Source organism: Lepidochelys kempii, chromosome 2 (genome assembly GCF_965140265.1).
Source record: "Lepidochelys kempii isolate rLepKem1 chromosome 2, rLepKem1.hap2, whole genome shotgun sequence".
Classification (NCBI taxonomy): Eukaryota; Metazoa; Chordata; order Testudines; family Cheloniidae; genus Lepidochelys; species Lepidochelys kempii.
The window spans coordinates 210,046,622-210,071,991 of NC_133257.1; the positions used below are offsets into that span (position 1 = coordinate 210,046,622).

At 38.0% G+C, this 25,370-nt stretch overlaps 1 protein-coding gene across 11 annotated transcripts in view; it reads left to right on the forward strand.

Annotated features, from left to right (window-relative positions):
* HYCC1 (hyccin PI4KA lipid kinase complex subunit 1) overlaps positions 1 to 25,039 on the forward strand; it is an 84,550-nt gene extending 59,511 nt beyond the window's left edge. For 10 of the 11 annotated variants that reach the window (XM_073333735.1, XM_073333733.1, XM_073333730.1 and 7 more), the window contains 4 exons: positions 7,704 to 7,820; positions 8,696 to 8,783; positions 9,362 to 9,521; positions 22,713 to 25,039. In XM_073333735.1, the coding sequence (XP_073189836.1) occupies positions 7,704 to 7,820; positions 8,696 to 8,783; positions 9,362 to 9,521; positions 22,713 to 23,275 (928 nt within the window). In that variant the 3' untranslated portion in view covers positions 23,276 to 25,039. Of the gene's footprint in view, positions 1 to 7,703; positions 7,821 to 8,695; positions 8,784 to 9,361; positions 9,522 to 21,521; positions 21,818 to 22,712 lie in introns of all 11 variants that reach the window. The other variant, XM_073333738.1, reaches the window with a different exon arrangement.
* Positions 25,040 to 25,370: the final 331 nt, after the last annotated feature.

Genomic DNA, 25,370 nt, shown 5'->3' on the forward strand with positions numbered 1-25,370 from the left:
GAGCTAAGTCTGAGGAGGATCTGTGGAACAGGTAGTGGGATTCCCTTTTTAAAGAATTTTCCCTTTCTCCTCATTTTAAGTGAATCAGCAGGATATCTTAGGTGTTTCCGGTTCATATGGTTCTGCTGAAGGATCTGCCCAAATAAAGGTAAAAGTCTGAGTTACACTGAACAGCCTTTCTAGAAAGGTTAATTATTTTTATCAGAGATTTGGAAATGTAACGCTGTTGCTATTCATCATGACAAACCTTTACAATATCAGTTTACAAAGGTCAAACTCAAGATTAGAGATAACATTGGCAGCACATCAATTATGTGAATTTACCTAATCTTTGATTTTATTATATATACAGAATTCTCTGTTTAGGTTTTTCTGTTTAGATACCTTTAGTAATACTGGCGGAATGCCTCTGTTTTTATTGTCTTTATCTTACTTTGATGCGGTGTAGCAGAGGAATGCTGCTCCCCTCTCTCCATTTTAGCTCTTTTTTTTTTTTGTGGAAAATAACTTGGCCTAGGGTACCTATTTAGAGTTCTGAGTGGTATTGGCATCAGATGGATGGCTAGATTGGGAAGCCTTTCATGATTTTAGCAATTACAATACATCACAGATTTCTATTTTCAATCTAATACACCTTTTAAAAAAAATAAGTGTAGCTGAAAATCAGAACAAATTTCTGGTTATTTTCTGGTTATAAGCAGGGCCTTATGCTTACTTATGTATTACCGGTAATCATTCCATAAAATAGATGTATCCATACTAAGGAAGCCGTGCCCATTAAAGCATATAAGTAGTTGATGTTGGAATAAAGCTAACGATCCCAATCATTGTAGCCAAATGCCTCTGCTTTTAACCATAGTTGGTTAGCTTTCTATATGCCTAGACTCACACTGCTACTAGACTTACCAAGCAGCCATCTGCTATTGAGTGGTAAACAAGCATATTGTTCACTGAAGCTTATTTCATAATCTCTACTCCCTGTCTCAGATGCAGGTTCCAGTAGGAGTACATGAGTCTCAGCATGACTCTTTTTTTGTCTTTTGCTCTGATGATCCAAAGATAAAATCTTTTGGGTTTCTTTCTTGTTGGATGCATCCTGAAATCAACATGCAAAGTGTCAGGCAGAGTGAAAGTGATAACCATTGCAGTTATTGTACATTTATATTTGTCTCCAAAATATGCCTTTTTTAGATCCAGAAAAATGTGAAAGATGAATGGTGACAATACAGACTTTCCCGCAATAACCTGCTAATGAACCTCAATCCTATAGGTTTGCTTCAGAACAGGAGATTGTTTCCATCTTTGTCCTCTCCACGGATATCAGTCTTGTCTGTGGTTTTCTCACCATCTATCCACTAAAAGATTAGGTATGGGTATGCTACAGAATATATACTGAGGCTACTGTGGTGCTTAGAGGCCCCTATGGGATTATGACCCCATTTTGTCTGCTGTGTAAATAAAATTGGATGTGTTTCCTGCCCTAAAGAGGGTATGATCTAATTTCACAGCCCTGGACCCTAGTCACATGTGCCCTAAAACCATTTATTGGACAATATGGGTTTTAGTTGAATGCTAAAGTGTGTCTTAAGTCCCTAGGCCTTGATCTAGGAAAAGCACTGAAGGAAAGCAAACAAGCGTAAGTTTCCAGATCAGATAGAGTATAAGTCTTGTGACATAATCTTTATATATAGGGGACTTGCTGGATCTCAACTCTATCTCTTTAAGTGGACTATCAGAGAGGGTCCTGAGCAAAGATGAAATAGGTCTTGGGCCTCAGAGTGTTGGTGGCATCTCTTGAAATCCCAGCCTGTGGACTCATGATCTCATGTGCGACTGTCTAGCCTCTCCAGGTATATCACAGGGCTGACACCTGCAAGAGCTCCAGGCCAGTATTTGCCCCTGCAACCAGTGTTTAATGCAGCCAAATATTAAAGGACTCTGCTACCTGAACTATAAAGGGAGGAACAGGTGCCAATGTATTTTGATGGAAAAGAGGGATTGTGGGGGAGAAAAAAGTCCACCACCAAAAGATTGTACCTTCAGATAAGGAGACTGATTGAGTAAAGCAATCAATCAGCCATATTTCTCTTGCTCCTACATAGTGCCCATAATGCATACAGCCTGATGTAAAGGCATTGCCTTTCCCTACACATTACCTTCAAATGGGACCTCTGCAGCAGCAAGAAGCACCAGCACCACTCCAGCCGTTATGCATGTCCCTGCAGAAAAGCACCATCAGGGACCCTAAAATACCACTCTGGCGCTATCCTGTGTAGTCACTGGGCCACTGTATCCTCCTCAGAAGTAAGAACTGATCATAAGGACTAGTGGTTCTTCAGTACTCACTCACATGTGCTAGCCCAGTCCCTGCACCAACATACAGAAGACATGGAGTTGAGCAGTTAGTGGGTCATGGTGAAAAATTAGTACTTGCCAGTGTCCTGATATGTTTTGACAGAGATGCAAGATTATGGGAAGATCACAAAGAAATGAAGCTATCATGCCTCAGAAGCTTTGGCAACACTGAAAGTCTCCTAGCACAGAAAAACTGAGACTTTTTTTCTCTCTGAAATGAATGTTAGTCTTTGGGGCTTTTTCTGCCGGCTTCATTTGGGAGCCAGAGATTAGTTTGGTTTCTGCAGCAACAGAAACAAGTAGTTTGAGCAAGATCTTAGCCAAATCTGTCTTGTTCATCTGCCTCTTCTGTGATACCATGTAAAATACTACCAATATGTCTTAATGTTCTATAGCCTCATTAGCCTCTGCTAGAAGGAGAGGGTGTGAATTAAGCATGGAGATGCTATAATGATGAGCAGGGTATCAGTGAAGGGGAGGGGAAAGGTAGGTGTGTCCACTGTTCCTCCCTACCAACTAAATCAAAATTCCACAGAACTGTCCTTCAAAACCAAGCTGTCAGCTCTCTCATTTCAAGAAAATATATTTGGCCTTTAAAAAGTTTGTCACTGATTAAAAAGATCCTCCTCATGGGTGAGACATTCAATATATCTCAAATTCCAATACATAGGAACATCCAAAAATACTAGAGCTTGTTGACAAGGCAGAGATACCAAAATTGGAGCTCAACAGAAGAAGCAGACTTGACTGGAGTAACTCTTTTTGTTCAAAGGAAGGTTGACATGAAGATCCAGACCATTCACAGAATGCAGTCAGAAGCAGTACATTTAAAACTATTTTATGCATGAGCCTCTATAGCAATAGACCACTCTGGGTTGTATGCTGTGGCAGTCAAGTATCTGATGGAGGATTTCATTTTTAACTAACTTTATTTGTTGCACTGTCCAAACCTTTTCAACAGTGAAACCATTGTGGGCTTAGATAAAGGGGCAGCAATAAATAACTTCTGTGAATTACTGACAGATTGGATAGCAGGAAGCATCAAAAGTACAGTGGTTTGATTAAAGTATCTTGCTGGTGAGCCTGGGGAAATGTGAAATCTTGTGGTAGACAAGGAGATATGCAGAAAATGAGACAAACTTTGACTGTGTATGGACCTCCAAAACAAACACAAAAGCAAGGAGGTAGTTCAGGAAAGTTTAAGAAGTCTGGGGCAAACAGATGACTCGATATGGGTTTTTTCTAGGCAGTCTAGCAGAACTTTGCCATGTTTGCATGGAAGTTAATCCTCCTAGCTCCAGACTGATCTAAGGCCATTGTGCCCATATCTAATAAAGCTGTCCATGATTAAACCATGGACTGAACAGACGGTGAGTCAGAGGATTTCCTCAGAGTCCCTCTTGCTTTAGGCTTTTCTCTGGGCATGAGGCAATCAAACTTTAAGAAAGAGGGAGCTGTCAGATTGTGGGTACTCTCCTGAAAACAACCTACCTCTCTAACCTACTAAGGGATTTAGAGATCTTATTCTTCTTTATGCAAGAGAGTGAAAATAGACCTCTCTCAATCTAGAGTTCCAGACATTCTGGAATTCCTGGCTTTGGGTTTGAGTGCTAGTTTAATTAAAGCACATTCCACAGCTTTTGCAGTGCTCTGTGGTACAGTTATTTTTTAACCCATCACCAGGATCTGGTTTTCTGGGAACTAATTTTTATATAAGTTGAACAAACAAGAGCTGACAGCTCAAGGCTACTTTAATCAGATTCTTAATTAGAGGGGGAGCACCACCCCCAGGTGGTGTCTAACTTTTTCTGTCATAAATGGTTGCATCATTTGTTTGAGAAGCTCAAATACCACTGTTTGCTGCAAGCCTTTGAAATTGGGCAGGGATAAACCAAGACCAGGGAAGTGCTTCTGCTTTGTCCCATTTAATTCCTTTCAGGTTTAGCCAAGACAAACTTTTGAAAATCATTTCCCCCTTCTGTCACTTGTTGTGGTTAAGTTATTTTGGCATAGTGCCAAAATTTTGTAACAGGTTCTCATCTAAGGGAAGGCCCATGTCTCTCCTGCAGCTGCAAAACACACTGCATATGAAACTCCAGGAGCAGGAGAGGAGAGAAGCTGGGTAAGGCTCTTCTAACAAACCCCTCTTCCAGGCCCAGCGTATGATCTCAGTAGCCCATCTTCCCAAGTATTCACCATTCTTTGCAGGCTTTGGCAGGCGTGCAGTAAGAAGGAGACTGGCCATTGACTGGATGATGGTAAAAATGTTGAACAGCTGCTTCATTCCCTGTGCACTGAACGAAGCAGGATCATGTAATTAGACTGTTTTTAATTTATACACATGAGGGACCAAATTAAAGTTTCAGGGCAGCCTAAATTCAGCCATTTCCTAACTTCTGAGTGCTTGACTTTGCAACCTTAAAAGAACATGGAAAGCCAGAGTGAGTGATGTGAGGAAGTGCCTGATGCAGAATAGAGCAAGCATGGTTACCAAGGAAACTCAAAAAGAAAAGGAGGACTTGTGGCACCTTAAGAGACTAACAAATTTATTTGAGCATAAGCTTTCGTGAGCTACAGCTCACTTCACAAGTCCTCCTTTTCTTTTTGCGGATTCAGACTAACACAGCTGCTACTCTGAAACCAAGAAAACTCAGTTTCTGGAAAAAAAGAGGAGATGGAAAAATGGATCCAGAAGAAATGACAAATGTCTATGCTGTAGTGACTGAAAGCACTAATGTGGAAACTCTAGCTAGCATACTCATATAACTTAGTCCACAAAACAACTCCATAATCCTTTTCTCCAATCCCCGATTATCTTATAGCCGACAAACTCTTCTATTTCATAAACTATAGAGACTCGGAAAACACCCTTAAATATACAAGAAAAGTTCAGTTTTCCTAATTTCACATCTCTTATCCTTATTGCCATCTATCTAGACATTCAGTATCAGAGGCAAGACTTTCTTGGTTAAGAAAACTTTTTTGTTACCAGAAAAATACTCTAGTTTATGCCCTGCAAAGATGAAAATAGAAAGGACTATAAAAGTGGGATTTTTTTTTGGAATCCATTAACACATTTTAACAACATTTGTATTACTGCCTGTTGGAATTTTTCTAGTCAGCATTTGTCCAAAAGTAGAATGTGTAAGATCAAACTGCATAGCTAAACCTGGCACTGTTTTTCACCATGGCTGAGCACTTTAAGGAAAAATATTTGTGTTTTTTTTTTCTATTTGCTAAATCACCTGGAATCTAAAGGCTAAGTTGCGTGCTTTGCTACTTAGCATCATCACCAGTAAGGTTGACCCAACATATGTGTATTACAGTGTACTAGTTTAACTGTAATTGGATTATAGACCTTGGTTGGGTCAAGTTTACTAGTGATGAAGACATGCAGAAAAACACAGCCAGTTGGATCTAATGTTCTCTAAAATACCCTTCAGATGAGAAGACTCTGTTATTTTGTGAAGCATGAAATAAAACTCATGAATGGTTGATGAACTCAGAAATGCAGTTTATTTTATGGGTTCATATTCTGAATGTTTCCCTTCATTGACTATCTGTTAAATCACATAAAATCCAAATATAAACTCTGTGGATCCAGATGCTGCTCAGATCACTTATACATCAAAATGAATGCTCGTAATCACCACTGTCAAGACAGACTTGGGGCATGAGACCACATACTTAAGGATAACTAAATGTAAAATTAGCTTCATTCCCCAACAAGACCATCAAAAATCCTCTTCAGACATGTAGGAGGCCTATAAAAATTCATGCAGCATGCCATCACTCTTACCACATAATCAGAGCCCCGCAAATCTGTGGATATCCACGGACCATGTTTGTGGATCGTGGATGAATGTGGACCCAAATTTTATATCGAGAGTCCTGCAAATCTGTCAATATCTGCAGATAAAGCAGATATCCATGGACCGTGTTTGGGAGCCTGGTGTTAGAATTATTTTTATTTAAACATGGAATAAATTATAACAGGAGGAAAATATTGATGTCTGAGGAATAGAGATTTGTAAAGAAGGGATGGCATTACAAGAATAAGATAGAAATTGTGGAGGTGTAGTAAAAAGATTCAAAGGATTGAGAGGAAACATTCAGTCAAAAGTTGTACGACAGTAGTGCCTCGAAACCCAATCACATACAGAGAGAGAAGTTCTTCATCTAAAGAATTTACAATTTTAAATAGGTATGACAAAGACTGGGTGGCAGAATGAGGCACAGAGAGATGAAGTGATATGTCCAAAAATGCCCAGCAAGTCAATGGCAGAACCAGGATTAAAACATAGGACCTCCTAACTATGAAGAACTATTGGCACCTGAAGGCACTGTTCAGTAGAAGATCTTTGGACTCAGTCTCAGAGTCATTTCTTATGTTTATGGCAGAAAAAGTCAGATGCATGTACTAGTTACTGTAAACTGCAAACAGAAACCAGGGGAGTGTTACAAGGATAAAGTATCTGCTAAGAGAGTATTTCATTATAACAGTTCAAAATTAAAGGATCCGATGAAGTGAGCTGTAGCTCACGAAAGCTTATGCTCAAATAAATTGGTTAGTCTCTAAGGTGCCACAAGTACTCCTTTTCTTTTTGCGAATACAGACTAACACGGCTGTTACTCTGAAACCAGTTCAAAATTAGTTTCTGATCTTTAATATCTTCCAGTCTCCACCTTGAGGAAGACGACATAACAAAACTTGATTAAAATACTGCAATTAAATTACATTATGTTCTTTTAGTTTTTGAAAAAAGTCTATTCATGTATATTCCGTGATTTACTATGTGTGTCAAGTTTGTCATTTTTGATCTACAAAAGCCACATATGTTACAATCTGTGATGGAATCTAATTGAAAACTTGCATCAAAGCAGAACAGATTTTTACCATTTTTAGATTAATTTTGTAAATGTAGAGCATGTAATATGCTGTAATACTGGCAAAGATAATTTTCATTTTATGAGGAGCAACATATGGTAGATTCACTAGTGTGTGCGTGTTTGAGAAGTATAGTACAATGAGTAATCTGATACTTCTGTATTTCGTTGCTATATGCTTGTAGGATGAGTGACTTACATTTCTTTTGTGTGTAAATGAAGTATGAAGGACTCATACTCCACCAGTAGAGGGCATTTTGAACACTTATTTGACACACATTTTTCAAAATGGATACATAAGTGTGATCTGGTTCAGAAAAATTGATTGCTGGATGGGTTCGCTTTGTGGTTTCCACTTCTAGCTGTGGCATATAGTAAACTCTTCTTAGCTTTGTAATATTTTAGATAAGGAGTCATCTAAATTAACAGCTGTACTAATGCCAAATGCATGGTTTCTCTAGAATCTGTGTCTGTGGATATCCTCGGCAACAAGTAAGAAAATACAAAGGAGTAAATAGCAGGATTCCAGTTTCTTCTGAATTCATGGTGCAAATGCTAACTGGGATTTACTATGCCTTGTAAGTTTACCATATACATAGGACAGCTTAACTTGTGTATTCTCTCTAGCACAGATGTTCTTTTGTACCTGTTAATTCATGATTGGCAGAATTATGTTTAGGATTATGTTCTCCTAATATTCTCCTAATGGGATAATTCTGTAAGCTGCAAGGAAGCATGCAATTTGAGAAGGAAAATTCCACTTGGTAAATTTAACTAATATCAGAATATTTTTAATAACCATTTGCAACTAGTGTATCTATTCATCCCATATCCATTCTTACTCACATATGTGTTCATGCTTAGAAATGACACATGTGGTTCCAGTTTTGGAAAATTTATTTCAATCTTAAATTTTTCTTGCCACATCCACATTATTGCTTCTCTTGTCTTCAACACTCTTATCATCCACTAATGTTCCAAGGTAAAACTAACTAAATTTTGATGTTGTTGTATTAACTGAAATAACTGATCTCATAGACTTGTTCACAACATTAGTAAATATTCAAAATGTGGAACAGCAGACAGCATACTAGCTATGCAACTTCTATTGAAATTCCATGACTAAAATGCAATAAATTGTTGAACGTTTACCTAAAATTAAACCACTCAGGAGTGTAAGTTATTGATTATAAACAAACTGCTTTTAAACTTGCATTTCTTTTTCTTTAATTAAAAAGTAAAAACTATCTGTTTATAAGAGAATTGTCTCCCTGTACGTTTTGTTCTTATTAATAGTAAGTTTAATGACTCACCTGAACTGATTTCTGAATAAGGTTATTGTTAATGTTTGAAGGTAATGTGACCAAGGAGAGACACTCGGCTTTTACTTAAGATAAAAATGAGGGTGCAGTTTATAAAACTTTGTAATCATACTAAATTATAATTTTTCTAGTTATAATGGAGAATGGGATCTAGCTCGTAAAGCAATGGATGACATTTTATATAGAGCTCAGCTGGAGTTGTATCCAGAACCACTGCTGGTAGGTATTATGTTGGGATTTTTTATACAAATCTAGATACAAAGTAACTAAACTGTAAATCATGCTGGTGATGCAGCATTATAATGAACCAATGAACCATAGGCCCACAAGGAATCATCTGTGTCCTACCTATGCTAAAGATGTTTGGAAGCATGCATTTTTAATACTCCTTCACCCCCATCCCCCCCCCCCCCCCCAAAAAAAAAGTTGTTTATTTTATGCACTCAAACAATGGAAAAGTAGAATTTAAAGCCTTGGGGGAGGCACAAAAGCACCATGAAGCATGTGGTAAGTAGTCATTGTTTTAAATGGGGACTACCATCAAAGCAGCTGTTTAAAGCATTGTGCTGGTTGCTTGATTTAAGACTCCAAACCAACAGGAAATAAAGGCATAATTGCTAACAGATTTTAGTCTAATCTTTGATAATTACTTTGAATCATATAATCATAGCTGATCTCAGATTGCATGTGGTATTATATTTTTTCCAGAGTTGTAAAAATATTCTAATTACTGTAAATAATACTTCTGTTAGAATTCAAATCTTGATAAGAACTTCACCCACATTTTTCCTCCCTAGGTTGCTAATGCAATAAAGGCATCACTGCCTCAAGGTGCCATGAAATCTAGTAAAGAAGGTACAAGATGTATTCAGGTTGAAATTACGCCCACTTCATCTAGAATATCAAGAAATGCTGTGACTAGCATGTCTATTCGGGGGCACAGATGGAAGAGACATGGTAAGAAACACACTGCACACATCAAATGTTATGCTTTTGTTATTAGAGCTATTTTTTTTTAAAAGTTGAAATTCTTAGAGTAATGCACACATTTTCTATTTAATTTTAATCTTAACCAAAATGTCTCTGGTTAGTGAGTGAAAGCTGCTATATACTAGTCTCTCTTTAAAAATCCAATATATTGGATCTTTCTCTGAAGAGTACGAACAGAGCAGTCTTAGCAGCTCACTTGGTTCTGTATTGAGTATTGCCCAGTTGGATGTTTGAGCCATTGTGCTATTGAGTTAGCTTATGTCTAGCTATTATATACTGAGACATAATTGCCAGTAACAGATTCCTTTTTTCTAACTGGGAAATACAGATTTCCTTGCTGTAGCTCTGAGTGAACATTTTCTGTTTCTCTCCTCAGCTATTCAGTTCTTCAAAATTTTTGGTTTTATTTTAAAATGTAGGACTGTACAAAATTCTTGAATCTGTAGCTAAAGAAGTTACACATACCATTTATTTAACTTGAAGCATTAGTATATCAAATATCTGTTAGTGTATCCCACATTTGTGTCCAGAATGAAGCAATTATTAGTTGTAATAACCAAACTAATTTAAAGCAGGTAATGTTCTCCCTATAGAACCTTCATGCAAAATGTTCAAAGAAAGCTGGGCAGGGTGTAGAGTGGGAGAAGATGGTCATGTTACAATGGTATTAATAATTATTATCATTATGCATGAATAGAAGCTTAAAAAATAACTTAATCAGAGGTCTTTAATCATGCCCAGTCTGGGCTGGCAGAAAACAGCACGTTAAGGCTTCTGTTTTTGCGGTAGTCCATTATCTGCACTCTACTTTTCCAGTCTGAGAAGGAAGAACAAATCCAGCACAGATCAGTGCTCATGTTCGCTTGCTGTGCCTAAGGCCTTGTAACTACCACCTTGGGTTGAAAGCCGGTGAAGATCATTAATATTGGCTCTTATATAATATGGTCATTCTTTATCTTTAATTGATGTTTTGACTGTTTTGGGATGGGCTCAGTGTTGGTATTACTATGATAGGCATCATTATTATATAGGCAGTATAATAACTAAATTACTACAAGACTGTTTAAAAAATGGTATATGACCTAGTGATCTTGGATAAGTGCTGATTTTTTAAAAAATGATAACATCCAAATTTGTAGGTAATCTACAAAACTCTCGCTTATTTACCTTGACGTACAATAATGCCCACTGTGGTAGTATTTACATCAATCTCTTCATGAAAAATTTAAAAGTATCAGTGAAAACGGGCTGAGTGCAGTGGTCCTAAGGGATGGCTGTTTATGGGTCAGAGCCAGTGCTGGAGAATACAAGTGCTTAGATAAATTCCAATAGTTATTACTAACTGAAATCATAGGAGTACAAGGAAGTATATCAACCTACAGTGTGTGAAATGGCTACTGGCCCTTTCTAATTAGCGGAAGAAAGTAAGGCAGGATCTGCTGCTGCCTCAGACTTGTCAGAATCTCCTTGAAATCAGTAAGGGGCCAGCAACTCTCAAGCAAATGGCAGCACAGCCTTTTAATCAAGAAACCATCTCTGAACATGATTTAGCCAGTTGTCAGTCTGTCTTTAATCTTGCTCCTCTGTGTGGCTTTGGTGTTGGTAATTCAAACTCATTGATACAGGGAAGCATAGAGCGAAGACAGTGGATCTGTTGTTGCTTCTTTCTGAGAGAAATTGAAGGCAAATTTAACTCTCTCCTGGTGTCTTCTACTTATTGCTTTTGATAATACAGAATAAAAACATGGATTATAATGGGCCAATACTAACAAGTCTTATTTCATGCATTTTAAAGATGCTGACTATCCAGCAAAGATAAAGGTCTTGCAGTCTTTACAAAAATCATGCTTTGATATTGCCTTCTTGCAGGGATCATGCTTCATACAGATGGCGAAGTTCAAGAGACATTGGGTGGGACAAGTATTTGCTGCAGCAGATAACAGTAAGGCAAGAGGTTTGATAGTGTTAGTAGAGACACAAACTCCCATGAAACATAGAAAAAGCTATTCACTTATGAAGAGAGATGGTGTGACCGTTAATAGAGAAAAGCATAATATTAATCTCATTCTAAGCAACTAGTGTGACCCAAGCAAGGAATGATGGTAACCTCTGGGAAAAAAATAAGGGCTCTTTTACAAAAAAATAAGTTCTTGCCAAGATTCCATTTGATTCAGGGAGGGAACTACAATCTAAGACTTTGGATGGTGGCACCAAATGGTTTAACGGGAAAAATTGCACTCCTGGAATAAACTTGTGTAGCCAAAACTTTTCAGCCAAAAATGATTGGGTGTCCCTAATATCCTGTCACTAGACATTTCCAGTATGCCAAAAGTGAATCTGCAATATCTGTTCAATGACTGACAAGGCTTTTGGGGGGTTATAGATGGAAAAGGCTCTGTGTATTATACCAGTTTCAGTCTACCTCATTTCCAAAATGTTGTTTATAAAAATTCTAGCAAAAACCCTGACTATTGGACAGCAGGAATTTCTTCCTGAATCATAAATCCAGGCCGGACAGGCTTTCTTAACAGGCCATTAAATGTAATATATAGACTGGGGGGGAAAAAACCCTCAAACGTTACAGCTGCTCCTTTTTCTAAGGGGTCAGGGTGTACTTTTCTGGGTGGAGGAAAGACTTGCTTGAACCATTCTCCAAATTTGATGTAGACAAACTCATTATAAAGATCAAAATACTGTGAAGTAACTCTTGTGTTGCAGTGGGAACTGACTTATTAATTCCCGATGAATTTCTTCTGAGGAGCTGGATAAGATTTGGGTTTTGGACATAAATCTTGAACCAACAGCTCCTGCAGTGATTAGACACTCATAGACCAGAGAATCCTGAAAAAGATATTGCCATCATACTTGGAATAGTGGGGCTCCAAGGGCTGCCTCACTTTTTCCTGGCCTGTGGGTAGAAGGTAAGAACAAGAACAGCAGCCAGGGATTGGATGTGATATATCTCCTACCTTGCTACCTCTTATCCTTTACTATCATGAAGTCTCTCTCTCTTGTGGTGCGGCGGGGTGGGGATGGATAGCAGCTGCTTTGAAACTGCGTATCCATCTGTCTACCAGCTTCCTCTCACTCTGCCAACTGCCCCTGGACTATTTAGCCATGGAAGCAACATGTGAGGAGGCAGCCACCTGCCCCACCCATGGGAGTAGCAGGCGGTGGTTGCTGTTTTATGAACTACTTGCAGATGTGGTAAGTCAGCAGAGACACTGAAGGTGGGAATGACAAGATGTGGTAAGTCAGCAGAGACACTGAAGGCGGGGAGAGAAAATTGGAATGCCCTTTAGGGACGTGTGTTGTGGAGAGAGGATAGTCTGAACGAGGGTGAACATCCAAGTTGGTGGCAAGAAGGGGGAGGGCTTGTGAAGGCTACTCTACTGACTATATTGTTAGAATTCATCATCTCTTGTTTAATTAGTCTGGGGGCTCTTACTAGGATATGCAGAGAATCCCTGTTCATGACATGAATACAAAGTTAGTCTCAGCTGAAACTTGATATCAGTTTTTAAAAACTAAAGGAGTTTTGAGATTAGTTTATTGTTTAGTAGAAACACTGACAAGCTAGATGTCTTGGTGCAGAAAATAGGAATTTAGATGGACTGCACAGTATAAAAATATTTGGAATACAAATCACACACTCTTACAAGCTGCTATCTCAAGAAAATTCTTTCTTTGCTACAGACCATTTATGGGCTGGGTGTGTGGACTAAGTTAATCAAAATGTGCTATTTACCCCAAATCTTGTTATTGCTGGTGGCTGTAACATATAGATTCTGATAAATAGTTCTAAGAGCTTCAGTGAAATACTTTTATATTTGTTTGAGGAAAATGGCTTTGACTATCCAGTAAAATTTCCTCTATGCAGAAATCCAAGAGGATGGGGATTTCCTGATGTTTACAGCTATTAGCTGCTGATGTCAAATGCATTACACAATGAACACTTTACACTGAAAAGCACAGGCTTTGATTCTGTGAAAATGGAGTGACTTCTGACATCTCAAACTTCCTAATACCAATAGTTAGGTACCTGGAGATAGAACACCCTCTTATGAAAACTTTCAACATATAAGCTGAAAAGAAAATGCAATTAAAATCTGAAAGATCTGTTCTCTGGAGACATTTTGGAATAATTTGAACTCTTAGAATGGAAGTACAGTATTATGATGTCTTCTAGTACAGACTAACCTTCACTAACTTCTGGGAGCATCCAAGTACAGTAGTTTAGTTGGAGAAGTGTGGACTTATGACAAAAAACAAAATAGACGGTTGATTTTTTTTAATGTAATGACTTATTGGAATAAGTAGCCCACGAAAGCTTATGCTCCCAATGCATTTGTTAGCCTCTAAGGTGCCACAAGTACTCCTGTTCTTTTTGCGGATACAGACTAACACGGCTGCTACTCTGAAACCTGGAATTAGACACAACTGCAAAACTAAGATGAGAAAGACAGTGGAGAAAAATGTGTTAAACCACTTAATCCCAAAAACTGGGAAATCCATATGGAGATATACAAGGGCATCTGAAAAGCTGTGTAGTTTAAAATAATTATGCTACATAACTCAGTTGGCTCAGGATGAAATTTCAAAAATGTTCTTATTTAATTTTAGAAAGTATTTGCAATTGGAGAAGTTGTTGACAGCATAAAGCCTATTCAGCATTAAAATCTGTGGACTGGCTGAGGGTTAGATATGCTCCCTATGGATCTGGTGATACTGCTGTGTAAATTCTGATTTCATGACATAAAGGACTGGAAAGTACTTTCGCTAATTCTGACAACAGCTAGTTACTGCCTTTTATGAGGCTGATGTACTGATCTCACATGGAATGCTTAAATTTGAGCCACCAACCTGAGTATTGAAATTTGACTTATTTCCTAATACTGTGACGTGTATGCCCACCCATCGTCCCCTCCTCGTCATCATACACACACAAAATGGAAGACTGTAAAGCAGGAGCATGGGAGGAGGAGTTGAGTGACACATCCTGGAGCAGTGGCTGTAGATTTAATAGAAAAATGCATTCAAACACAAAATAATATACTGTTTATTACTAATGTTTCAGCAGAGTTTTTTTAAATGATTAAAAAATAGTTTTTCCAATTCTTGAAGAAAATAAGCATATGTAAATGGCAGTTGTATAGAGTATAGATAGAAAGGATAAGGACTTATTTAATATTAGATTTTTATCATATCTCAATGGTCTGGACTCTTACAATTTATAATCTTTTAGTCTAATTTTAAAATTTGCTTTTCAGGAGTAATCAATCTCTTGATAAAATGCATTGTTACCTAATGTGGAAAATTTGCATTGAAGTAAGCCTGTCCACACCAAGTTCACTATAAAATATAACTTACTGCTGTGCTATAAATAAAATCTGTCTTTTGAGAAAGATCTGCATATTGTTTAACAGGCTTAGAAATATTACCCCAGTCTCTCTATTGACACTGAAAATCTAGCGAATAGTCTTCATTATAATGGTCACATTTATATGTAACTTCTACTGAAGAAAAATATCATTGTTCTTAGCTGTCTTTCCTGAACAGCACATGCCCTTTAATACCTGTAGTCCAGTCATGACGACTATTCCACTGTTTCCATTATTCCTATAATATGTGGTCTCACTTCCTGTATCAGTAGTTCTAGTTCCTCCATTTCCTTGCAGTGGTGTACAGCCATCTCAGTTGTTCCTTTTTGCCTTCACCCAGATTCCTCACCTGATTAGTCTGTCATTTTACTGCCACTGTTGCCTGTCTGACTGTTACTGTCAGTGGTATTGACACGATCTTTCTTCTTGTTATCCATTCTTCCACCCTCTGTTCTTTTTTTCATTGCTGTTCATTGTCTTTTACATGATTTTCCTTTAGCTCAATATTAGAATGAGGCATGGAGATTATATCTCCCAACCATCTTCCCTGAATACCTAGCTTAAAGCTCTCTTAATCAGTCTGTCCTGTGGGAGACAGATATCTTGATCTGAGCTGTAGCTCACGAAAGCTTATGCTCTAATAAATTGGTTAGTCTCTAAGGTGCCACAAGTCCTCCTTTTCTTTTTGAGTCCACCATCTATTCATCAAATTGTGGCTGGCTTTTTATTATTGTTGCTATTGACTTGGTTTTCCTGTAAATAATCTGCCTAAAGGCAAAATAATTTCTTGCATTATCAGTCCTTATAGTTCTATTTAAAAATAGGTATGTAGGGGCTGTTCTGTCTCCAACCATAAATAGAAAAATATGTAGGAAAATTGAATGTCTTGTATAAGGTTAAAAGTTGTATTATTTAAGGAAGAAAGAAAAAGAAAATTGAAAGCAAATGGGATAAAAGCTCTGGCAGCACTTGTCTAGTGCATCTTAAAGTCTTAGATGCAGACTAACAAATCTATAGTAGCTTTAAGTACATTTTTGTTCAGTTTTGTTTTTATAACGTTTTTGTTTTGTCTTCACTGCTGAAATTTTGACAACAGGCAAGCATATATATCTATATAGATACTGAAAAATATAAACCCCACACACACCTTTCATCCTCAAGAATTCCAAAACACTTCAAAAATATTAATTGCTATCTAGCATGCCAAAAACTACAGTGACCCTTCAGGGTTAGGTGTTTTTTTGTTTTGTTTTGTTTTTTTCTGTCTCATCCCATGTTCTTGGCAGTTAGATGTATTAATTCCTTTGGCATCAAATGAGTAGACCTAAATAGTGTCATTTGAACCAAAACTGTAAAAATTGGCTTTTGGGGGCAGGGTGGGAGAGAGGAAACAAGTTGTTAAATTACAGCTGAAATCTGAAAAATGTGAGGCTATAAATGAAAATACCAATCAATGAATTCTAACTATGTGTTTAAATGTAACTTAGTAACACTTTTGAGATTGGCGTTTCCAGTGCATTGTCATAATGGCTACACACTTAGGCATGCGCATGCAGACAATTTTAAACAGAATTTTAAGATTCCTTATGTCCATTAGAGACAGTTAAAGGTGTTTTTTAGCTATAAAAGATGGGATGTGGAAGAGCTTTGTGGCCAAAATAGGTATTGCCACTGCAAAAAACTGACTTCTCTGCTGCTTTACATAAGTACAGAGCTGTGTAGCCATGTTGAAATGCAGTTGGTTCACCTTATTAGTTAGTACCAGGTGGTGTTCATTTGTTACCTTTCTTCCCTACTGTTGTTATTACTCGCTCTAATCAAAAAAGTTCCTGTTAACTGAAATAGACACAATACAAATAGACACCCTTTGGAGGTAACCTTTGTGCCTCCACTCAGACTCCTAAAAAACCTAACAGTAAGTTTTCCTACTTAATCCCTTCCACAAGTGTTGAAATCAGACTTATCTTCACTGCTGAAATTTTGACAACAGGCATGCATATATATCTATATAGATACTAAAAAATATAAACCGCACACACTTTCATCCTTGAGAATTCCAAAACACTTCACAAACGACAGTACTGTGCTAAAGCCACTTCACTTAGAGAGTGGCAGCCTGCCAGCTGATAAAAATCGTGCTAAGCGGTATGGGAAAAGTTTTTGTTTTGGCCATTGACATACAGGCAAACCCCTAACCTAAACCATTAGAAAGGGTCTTCGGATGTTTGCTCATGCAATGCATGGGGGGGCCTTTTGCCATTAAGTTGTTCTTGAAAACATTTCACAAACATTTCACCATTATAGTAAATTGTCAGGTATTTAACTTACTTTCAAATCATTCTGTCCAGCAGATAGCATGACTCTGGTGGTCAAATAGACTGTGTAGTAGCTGAATGTTTGCGAGGTTTCATGCCCCTGCGACTTCAGTGTTTACTCAGATATTTATCCTAAATTAGTGTTCCTTCAATATTCATATGTAAGCTTCATATCAACAAGTTTGAAAGTAACCTTACAGCCCAGACAGTTGTTGTCTGCAGTTCTAAAAACTCAAATACTCTTAATCTTGATATTCTTTACTTAGTCCTGAGGATTTTGAAAGAACTGTTTCACTAATAAATTACAGGTTTCAGAGGAACAGCCGTGTTAGTCTGTATTCGCAAAAAGAAAAGGAGTACTTGTGGCACCTTAGAGACTAACCAATTTATTTGAGCATGAGCTTTCGTGAGCTACAGCTCACTTCATCAGATGTTTACCGTGGAAACTGCAGCAGACTTTATATACACACAGAAATCATGAAACAATACCTCCTCCCACCCCACTGTCCTGCTGGTAATAGCTTATCTAAAGTGATCAACAGGTGGGCCATTTCCAGCACAAATCCAGGTTTTCTCACCCTCCACCCCCCGACACAAATTCACTCTCCTGCTGGTGTTAGCCCATCCAAAGTGACAACTCTTTACATAATCAAGTCGGGCTATTTCCTGCATAGATCAAGGTTTTCTCACATCCCCCCCACCCCCATACACACACAAACTCACTCTCCTGCTGGTAATAGCTCATCTAAACTGACCATTCTCCAGGTTTAAATCCAAGTTAAACCAGAACATCTGGGGGGGGGGGGTAGGAAAAAACAAGAGGAAACAAGTCTCCCAACAAGTCTTGGGAGACAGGCCAGTCCTTGCCTACAGACAGCCCCGCAACCTGAAGCAAATACTCACCAACAACCACATACCACACAACAGAACCACTAACCCAGGAACTTATCCTTGCAACAAAGCCCGTTGCCAATTGTGCCCACATATCTATTCAGGGGACACCATCACAGGGCCTAATAACATCAGCCACACTATCAGAGGCTCGTTCACCTGCACATCCACCAATGTGATCTATGCCATCATGTGCCAGCAATGCCCCTCTGCCATGTACATTGGTCAAACTGGACAGTCTCTACGTAAAAGAATAAATGGACACAAATCAGATGTCAAGAATTATAACATTCATAAACCAGTCGGAGAACACTTCAATCTCTCTGGTCACGCAATCACAGACATGAAGGTCGCTATCTTAAAACAAAAAAACTTCAAATCCAGACTCCAGCGAGAAACTGCTGAATTGGAATTCATTTGCAAATTGGATACTATTAATTTAGGCTTAAATAGAGACTGGGAGTGGCTAAGTCATTATGCAAGGTAGCCTGTTTCCTCTTGTTTTTTCCTACCCCCCCCCCCCAGATGTTCTGGTTTAACTTGGATTTAAACCTGGAGAATGGTCAGTTTAGATGAGCTATTACCAGCAGGAGAGTGAGTTTGTGTGTGTATGGGGGTGGGGGGGATGTGAGAAAACCTTGATCTATGCAGGAAATAGCCCGACTTGATTATGTAAAGAGTTGTCACTTTGGATGGGCTAACACCAGCAGGAGAGTGAATTTGTGTGGGGGGGTGGAGGGTGAGAAAACCTGGATTTGTGCTGGAAATGGCCCACCTGTTGATCACTTTAGATAAGCTATTACCAGCAGGACAGTGGGGTGGGAGGAGGTATTGTTTCATGATTTCTGTGTGTATATAAAGTCTGCTGCAGTTTCCACGGTAAACATCTGATGAAGTGAGCTGTAGCTCACGAAAGCTCATGCTCAAATAAATTGGTTAGTCTCTAAGGTGCCACAAGTACTCCTTTTCTTTTTACTAATAAATTAAGCACTTCAGAGTAAGGATGAGCTATCATTTCTGGCTATTGCTATGCTTTCATTGGATTTTTTTCATTCTTGTCAAGTTTGTTACTATATGCTCTCAATGTACATAAATAGTATTCTTCTGTGTGATTCTTCTCTCTTCCTGTGCTTGCTTTTGTATGGTATAAATGTGATGATATCAACTTTCATGATGGATACCCAATGACTGCTTACACTTGGTAGCTTCCCCCATCACAAAATCCAGTTCATAGTAGATCTAGTGATGAAAAGCCATTTGACTCCTGAATGTTTTTATTGTCTTAAAGTTTGGAAATCTGTGGTCTAATTCTTTAAAGGTTTTTATAATGCTGGTAGGTTGCTTGGAGTGTAGTTTGTCACATTATATATTGTAAAGTTTGAAAGTTTATTTTTTTCTCTTCCTCCTTCCCCCTCCTCCCCATTCACATTTCTCTCCCTTTCTACCCTTAACCTCTCTTGACGGGTCTTTGTTTATCGGAATCTAACTTTAGATAGTAAACTCTTCAGGGAAGGAATTTGTCTGTAAAGTGCCTTGTGCATCGGGGTGGTGGGAAATAGTTTTTCCATTCTGCAAAAATGTTCATATTTGCAAAATATTTTCATTCAGGTGAAGCCAATACCTTTCAAAATTTTGTACAAGAAACTGGAAGAGTGAGCCTGTTTAGGACACTCACCTTGAATGTGAAAGATGAAAGTTCAGGTCTCTGCTCTGAATTAGGCAGGGACTGTCCTCATCCTAGGTGAGTTCCCTAACCACAGGGCTATTGGCTATTCTAGGGAGGGTTTCTTTCTCTCCCCTCCTCCCAAGCCCCCTAAAAATTTCATCCTGGACCCAAGAAACCTTTGCTGATGAATGGACATAGAAAGTGATGAGTTCCCCTGAAAAATGTAGGTTTTAACAAATTGGCATTTTCTGATGAAAAATTGTTTTGTCAAAATTCTTGACCAGCTCTACTTATGCACCATTGCACTTTAGGTTCTGAAGATCTTCCTGTCCCTTTTTACTATAGAAAAATACCACTTTTCCAGTTCAATGGTACTATTTTTATTCATGTGTATGGTATCAAGAACTGCAGCAATCACTGATTTTTGCCACCATTACTGTAAATATCCAGGAATGTCAAAGTATGCTCATACTACTTTTTAAATGATGGCCCACTCTTCTTTTGCTGTGGGTTTAGTATTGTTTGCTCTCTTCCCCTCCTCATCCATCAGTCAAGTTATAGTACTTTGAAGCTAAGATCATCACTTGTGCCTCAACTTGTTTCCATCATTCTCCAGCATTGCAACAAACTGTTTCTCCCTTATAGCCCATCTTCTCCTGTTTGATGCTGCAGTGAGGTAATTGGCTAGTACTTGAGATCAGTCTGACATGGAAGTGATAAGGATATTATAAACCAAGCTTCACTGTAAGCTCAAATAAGAGCAGAAAATGGGCTGAGGTCAACATGTTTATTGCGCTACTGGGAAGTGCGCAGATGCTATGGAGATGGATGTGATACAGAAATTTCTATAGAATAAATATTCCGTGTTACACCTGCATAGCTTTTGGCAGGTGTTACTTGCAGATTTTATATAAAGGTTAAGTGAATTTTAAGTTGCTGTACTTGAAAGTTTCCTAAGTATGCAGACCTGTTCCAGTTGAAAATAATTTTAAAAAGAGCACAGAGATCAGGTACAATTAGATTGCCACTTTAGCTGATCTGGCTCTCCAGATGTAGGAGTTTCAGTTCAACCACATTCAAGAGATAGTGCTATATCAGTGCATACTGAAGGTATAATCTCTGCTCCTATGTGGTAGTACTTCAAGTTAACATAGAGATAATTGTAAAGATGATTTTAAAAACAAAGTTTTTCTTTACATCTTAGTACAGCTGATACAATATTGTCATAGGGCTTGTCTTCCTGGAGAGCTTTCCTGTTGACATAGTGCTATCTACACAGGGGCTGGGGGTTAAGTTGGTATAACCATGTCACTCAAGAGTGTGGATTTTTCTCACCTCTGAGTGATGTAGTTATACCAATATTGGTCTGTACTGTAGATCTGGCCATAGAAGTGAATTGAGGGGAAAAAAGTTAAACTCAATTTTGATGTCTAAAATAACATTAAATTTTTGAATTTTCAAGAACACATGTTTCAAGAGCATTTTTCAGGTCTTTAACACTGAAAGAAAAAGGATATTGGAGGGGAGCATAGCACAGCATGGGAGAAATTCTATCCCATCCTCACTAATACTGTTCATTAACAAAAAGTTAATATGCAAACATCTGGCTTAATTCATAACGCTTCAGCCATCCAATTCTGTGTTTTGTTGTTTCATGATTTTGTTTCAGACATCTTTTTTTTTTTCCTTCTTTCTTATCCATCTTCATTTCTAGAACAACCAGAGAATGGTAATGATGCTCCTGAATTGGGAAACTTTGTCATACCTGAGATTAGTGTCACAAATGTGGCTGGAGAGAGAACCGGGAATGGGGAAAAAAGCAGAGCACTAACAGAGAATGATTCTCAGCATATACAGGGTGTGCAGGAAACAGCTACAGATCCTAGAACTGACAGCAAAGGCATGCCAGAAATCAGGAGGCAAAAATCTGTAAGAAAAATGATGGAGGATGGAATAAACTCATCTGGCAGAGTGCAGTTTTAGCAGAGCACTTTGTAGCTGCCCTCTAAGGTACCATTGATGGAAAGGGTCACTGCTGCATGTTTGGAGAGTTGCAGTATGCAGTTATCGTGTTTGCATGTTGTCATTTAATAAAAACACAAATGCATGCACTGCACACACAATTTCTTGTTGTGTCTGTGCCACATACAATGATGAAATAACTTGGGGAAACCACACTGTGAAACTCAACACTGACAGAAAATACTTTCCTATTCTTCACTTTGAGCTTATTTTGCATATTTGTTGGATTTACAAATTAAGTTATCAAGGAAACAAAGTGGACTATTTCAAACTTATGCAAAAAGCATTTCAGTACGCTTTACGGTCTCCCCTGCCCCCCCATTATACTATTTGAAACACCTTCATGATGTTGAGACATTCATACTCCAGTGTTAAATTTCTAACCTAGTTATACTGGTAAACAGATAATGCAGAAGGTGACCTTTTAGTCATAAAACTGAAACATTGTTGGGTTTTCTAAACTTTCAGGAGCCATAATGGGTATTTTGTGGCATTGATCTACCTTCATGATTAATTTGCTTTGCAAATAGTATATAGAAGCATTTGCACATAATAGGATTTATACCGTGTGGTATCTTTCTGATCTGTTCCTAATCTTTTGCATGAATAATAGTGCTTTTTTTTCAAAATCACTACAAAATGAGATTATGCAGGCATGCCTTGTGGTTTAGTAAACGCAACTTGATGAAATTTTAAATCATAATGAATCATTTTCTAAAATTTAATGTAATAGGTAAGTGTTTTATGTTTTTCTACTTTGCTCCATACTCTATTGCTTTATTGCTTCGTGTTTGAAAATGACAAAGTCTAACTGTATATATTTGAATTAATCACAATATGAATAACACTTTTTAATTAACACTTTTCTTGTTCCTTTGCATAGATAATACTGATCTAGCAATTCCAGAAGAACTGATAGAAGTATCTGAGGTTGACGAAGGGTTTTACTCTAGAGCAACTTCTACCACAAGCCAATCTGCCTTATCAAACAGCAACAACACCAGCAACAAGATCCTTTTAGGGAAGAGCCAACGAAGGTCTGGAGGAAACAAAGCTGGGGGGAAAGAAAAAGAAGCTTCTGGGGAATCCTGCAAAGAAGACATTTCTCGAAAACAAACTCAAAGAGCCCTGAGTGAGAATTTAGATCTTCTGTCTTTAAAGAGACTGACATTAACTACTAGCCAATCCCTGCCTAAACCTGGCAGTCATAGTTTGGCTAGAACTACCACTACTGTTTTTAGTAAATCCTTTGAGCAGGTCAGCGGTATCACAGTTCCAAATAACCGTAGTGGTGGAAATGGTACTGAAGCAAATAGGTTTTCAGCATGTAGTCTTCAAGAGGAAAAATTGATATATGGAGCAGAAAGAATAGATCTTCCCATTTCAAACAAACAGTCAAATCAGCAACGACCTCCTAGCATCAGCATAACACTGTCAACAGATTGATGTTTGACAAATTACGTAGTATGAACAAGGAATCTGGAGATTCCGTTGATAGTGTTGTACATTGTGCTCCCCATCTTCCCCTTTTAAAATCTAACCCTCCAAATTCTTGATATCGTTAGAGCTTGGCTTGCATTTGACAGTGTGTTTAGATTAAAATTTTAAACTATTTTGCATTGTTTCAAATGTTATTAATAGCCTACAGCATTTTTTTTTTACACTTGCACTTCCTATTATTTACGTCCCCCAGTTGTTAACAAACATTGGCAGCCTCTGTTTAGCCATGCTGGCATAGAGTGTCTGTGTGTTGTAAAATATAGACTGCAGAGCAAAGGGATCCTCTTTCTCAGGATGTAGCTGTTCAGTCACTGATGCAATGTAGTTACTTAAGTTTTCTGTTAACAGGGGTTTGTGACTCAGGAATGAAATTTGGGATGACATTTGAATAGGTCCATACAATAAAATCAAGCATCGCAGACCAGGCCAGAGAAAATGTGCTAATGTGAGAGATGTACTTTGTTATATGCCTACAGCTAGAAGCACCAGTTCAGTGTTCCATATTAAATGGAAACTTTCATAACAGTGGGCCAGATCTTTGCATGTGCCTGACTTAATTCACAAACTCCAATGTGTTTGCACACCACTTGAGTTGCATATTCCTGTAAGTATATGGGTATATGCAAACTGAGTTTTTTGTACGATACATCTCTGTAAACAATTGGTTGAAAACTTTACTCCAAAAGTCATACAATGGCAGATCAAACTTCTGCTGGGGACAGGAGTTTTCTGTGATGAAAATGCCATAATACTCAGAAAAGTGACTAAAAATGGCACTGGGTGGGTTCCATGTTTGATTCTGAGTTACCAAATGTGCTCAGTTCAAAAGCGCCAAAAATAAAATAAACGAAATAAATAAAATTCCACCAGTCCTGTTAACTTAAAGTGGAGTCTAGGAGGGAAGGGTTTTTTTATTATTTCTGGCTCAAAGTTTCACTGGCAACAAATATTATTCAACTGGAACTCTGTGATCAATTCTGATGAGTGAGCTAAAAGAGCTTCCTGCTGTTTCCCCTAGCTGCATTGACTGCAATACCAGTCTGTTTAGTCACATTTTTTACCCGTAACCATGTTTGAAGATCCAGGATAGTCATCCTGCTGGGAAAGACTGTAAACAGTTTTTTCTTTCCATTTCTTCTGCGGTGTGGTGGGATGTAGAATTACAAAGGAGCAAGTCCTCCTCCCAAACTTCCCTCCTGCCCACTCTGAGCCACTATGTTCTGTCAGAACATGCAGTGACTTTGGTTTCTTATCTAAATCATCAGGAGTAGGCACAAAGCTACTAATTAGAAAGTCATGATCAGCATTTTTCATCACTCTGTGGAAAATGTTCATAATTACAATATCAGTACGTTTATGCTGATTTTGACACTTGTTGCATTGAATCAAGCACATAATTTTAATGGAATAATGTGTTTAAAGAGCAGGCTTGTTCTTGAATGAGATTAGGACAATATTACAAAAGGACATATACAAATTAAGAATCTTGCAAGCACAAAGGGAAATGATACTGTAATTATTTTATACCTAATTTCATTTATGTTGTAACTTAATGTTGTTGTAACTTTCATTTATGTTGTAACATGTAACTCATGTCACCATTATTTTGCCAGTTTGAAACTACAAAATATCAACATTCTTTAAGGTTACTATAGTAGTGTTTTAAAAAAATCTTATTAGCTGAGATTATAGCTTTACAATGCTTATTGATTGCAAACTACACACAAATGGGGAGAAGAGAAGCTGGCAATAACCACTCCTCGAAAAGTGAGGGAGTGTTTTACATTGTATAACTATGTGGTCTTTTCTCAGGGGAAGTGGAGAAAGTAAAAGGGAGGTCTAATGTATATCCATTCATGAGTATTCAGATCTCTTTGGTGAGGTTCCTTTATAGGCCAAAAATGTCAAAGGGCATCATGACACAGAGCAAGGACTAAAGCTTTTTTAGACTTCCCCTAGTTGAGTGTTGCCCTGAGATCCATTCTTGATTTGACTGAAAACTAAAGCACAAATACATTTAAATAAGCTCTCATTGTAGACT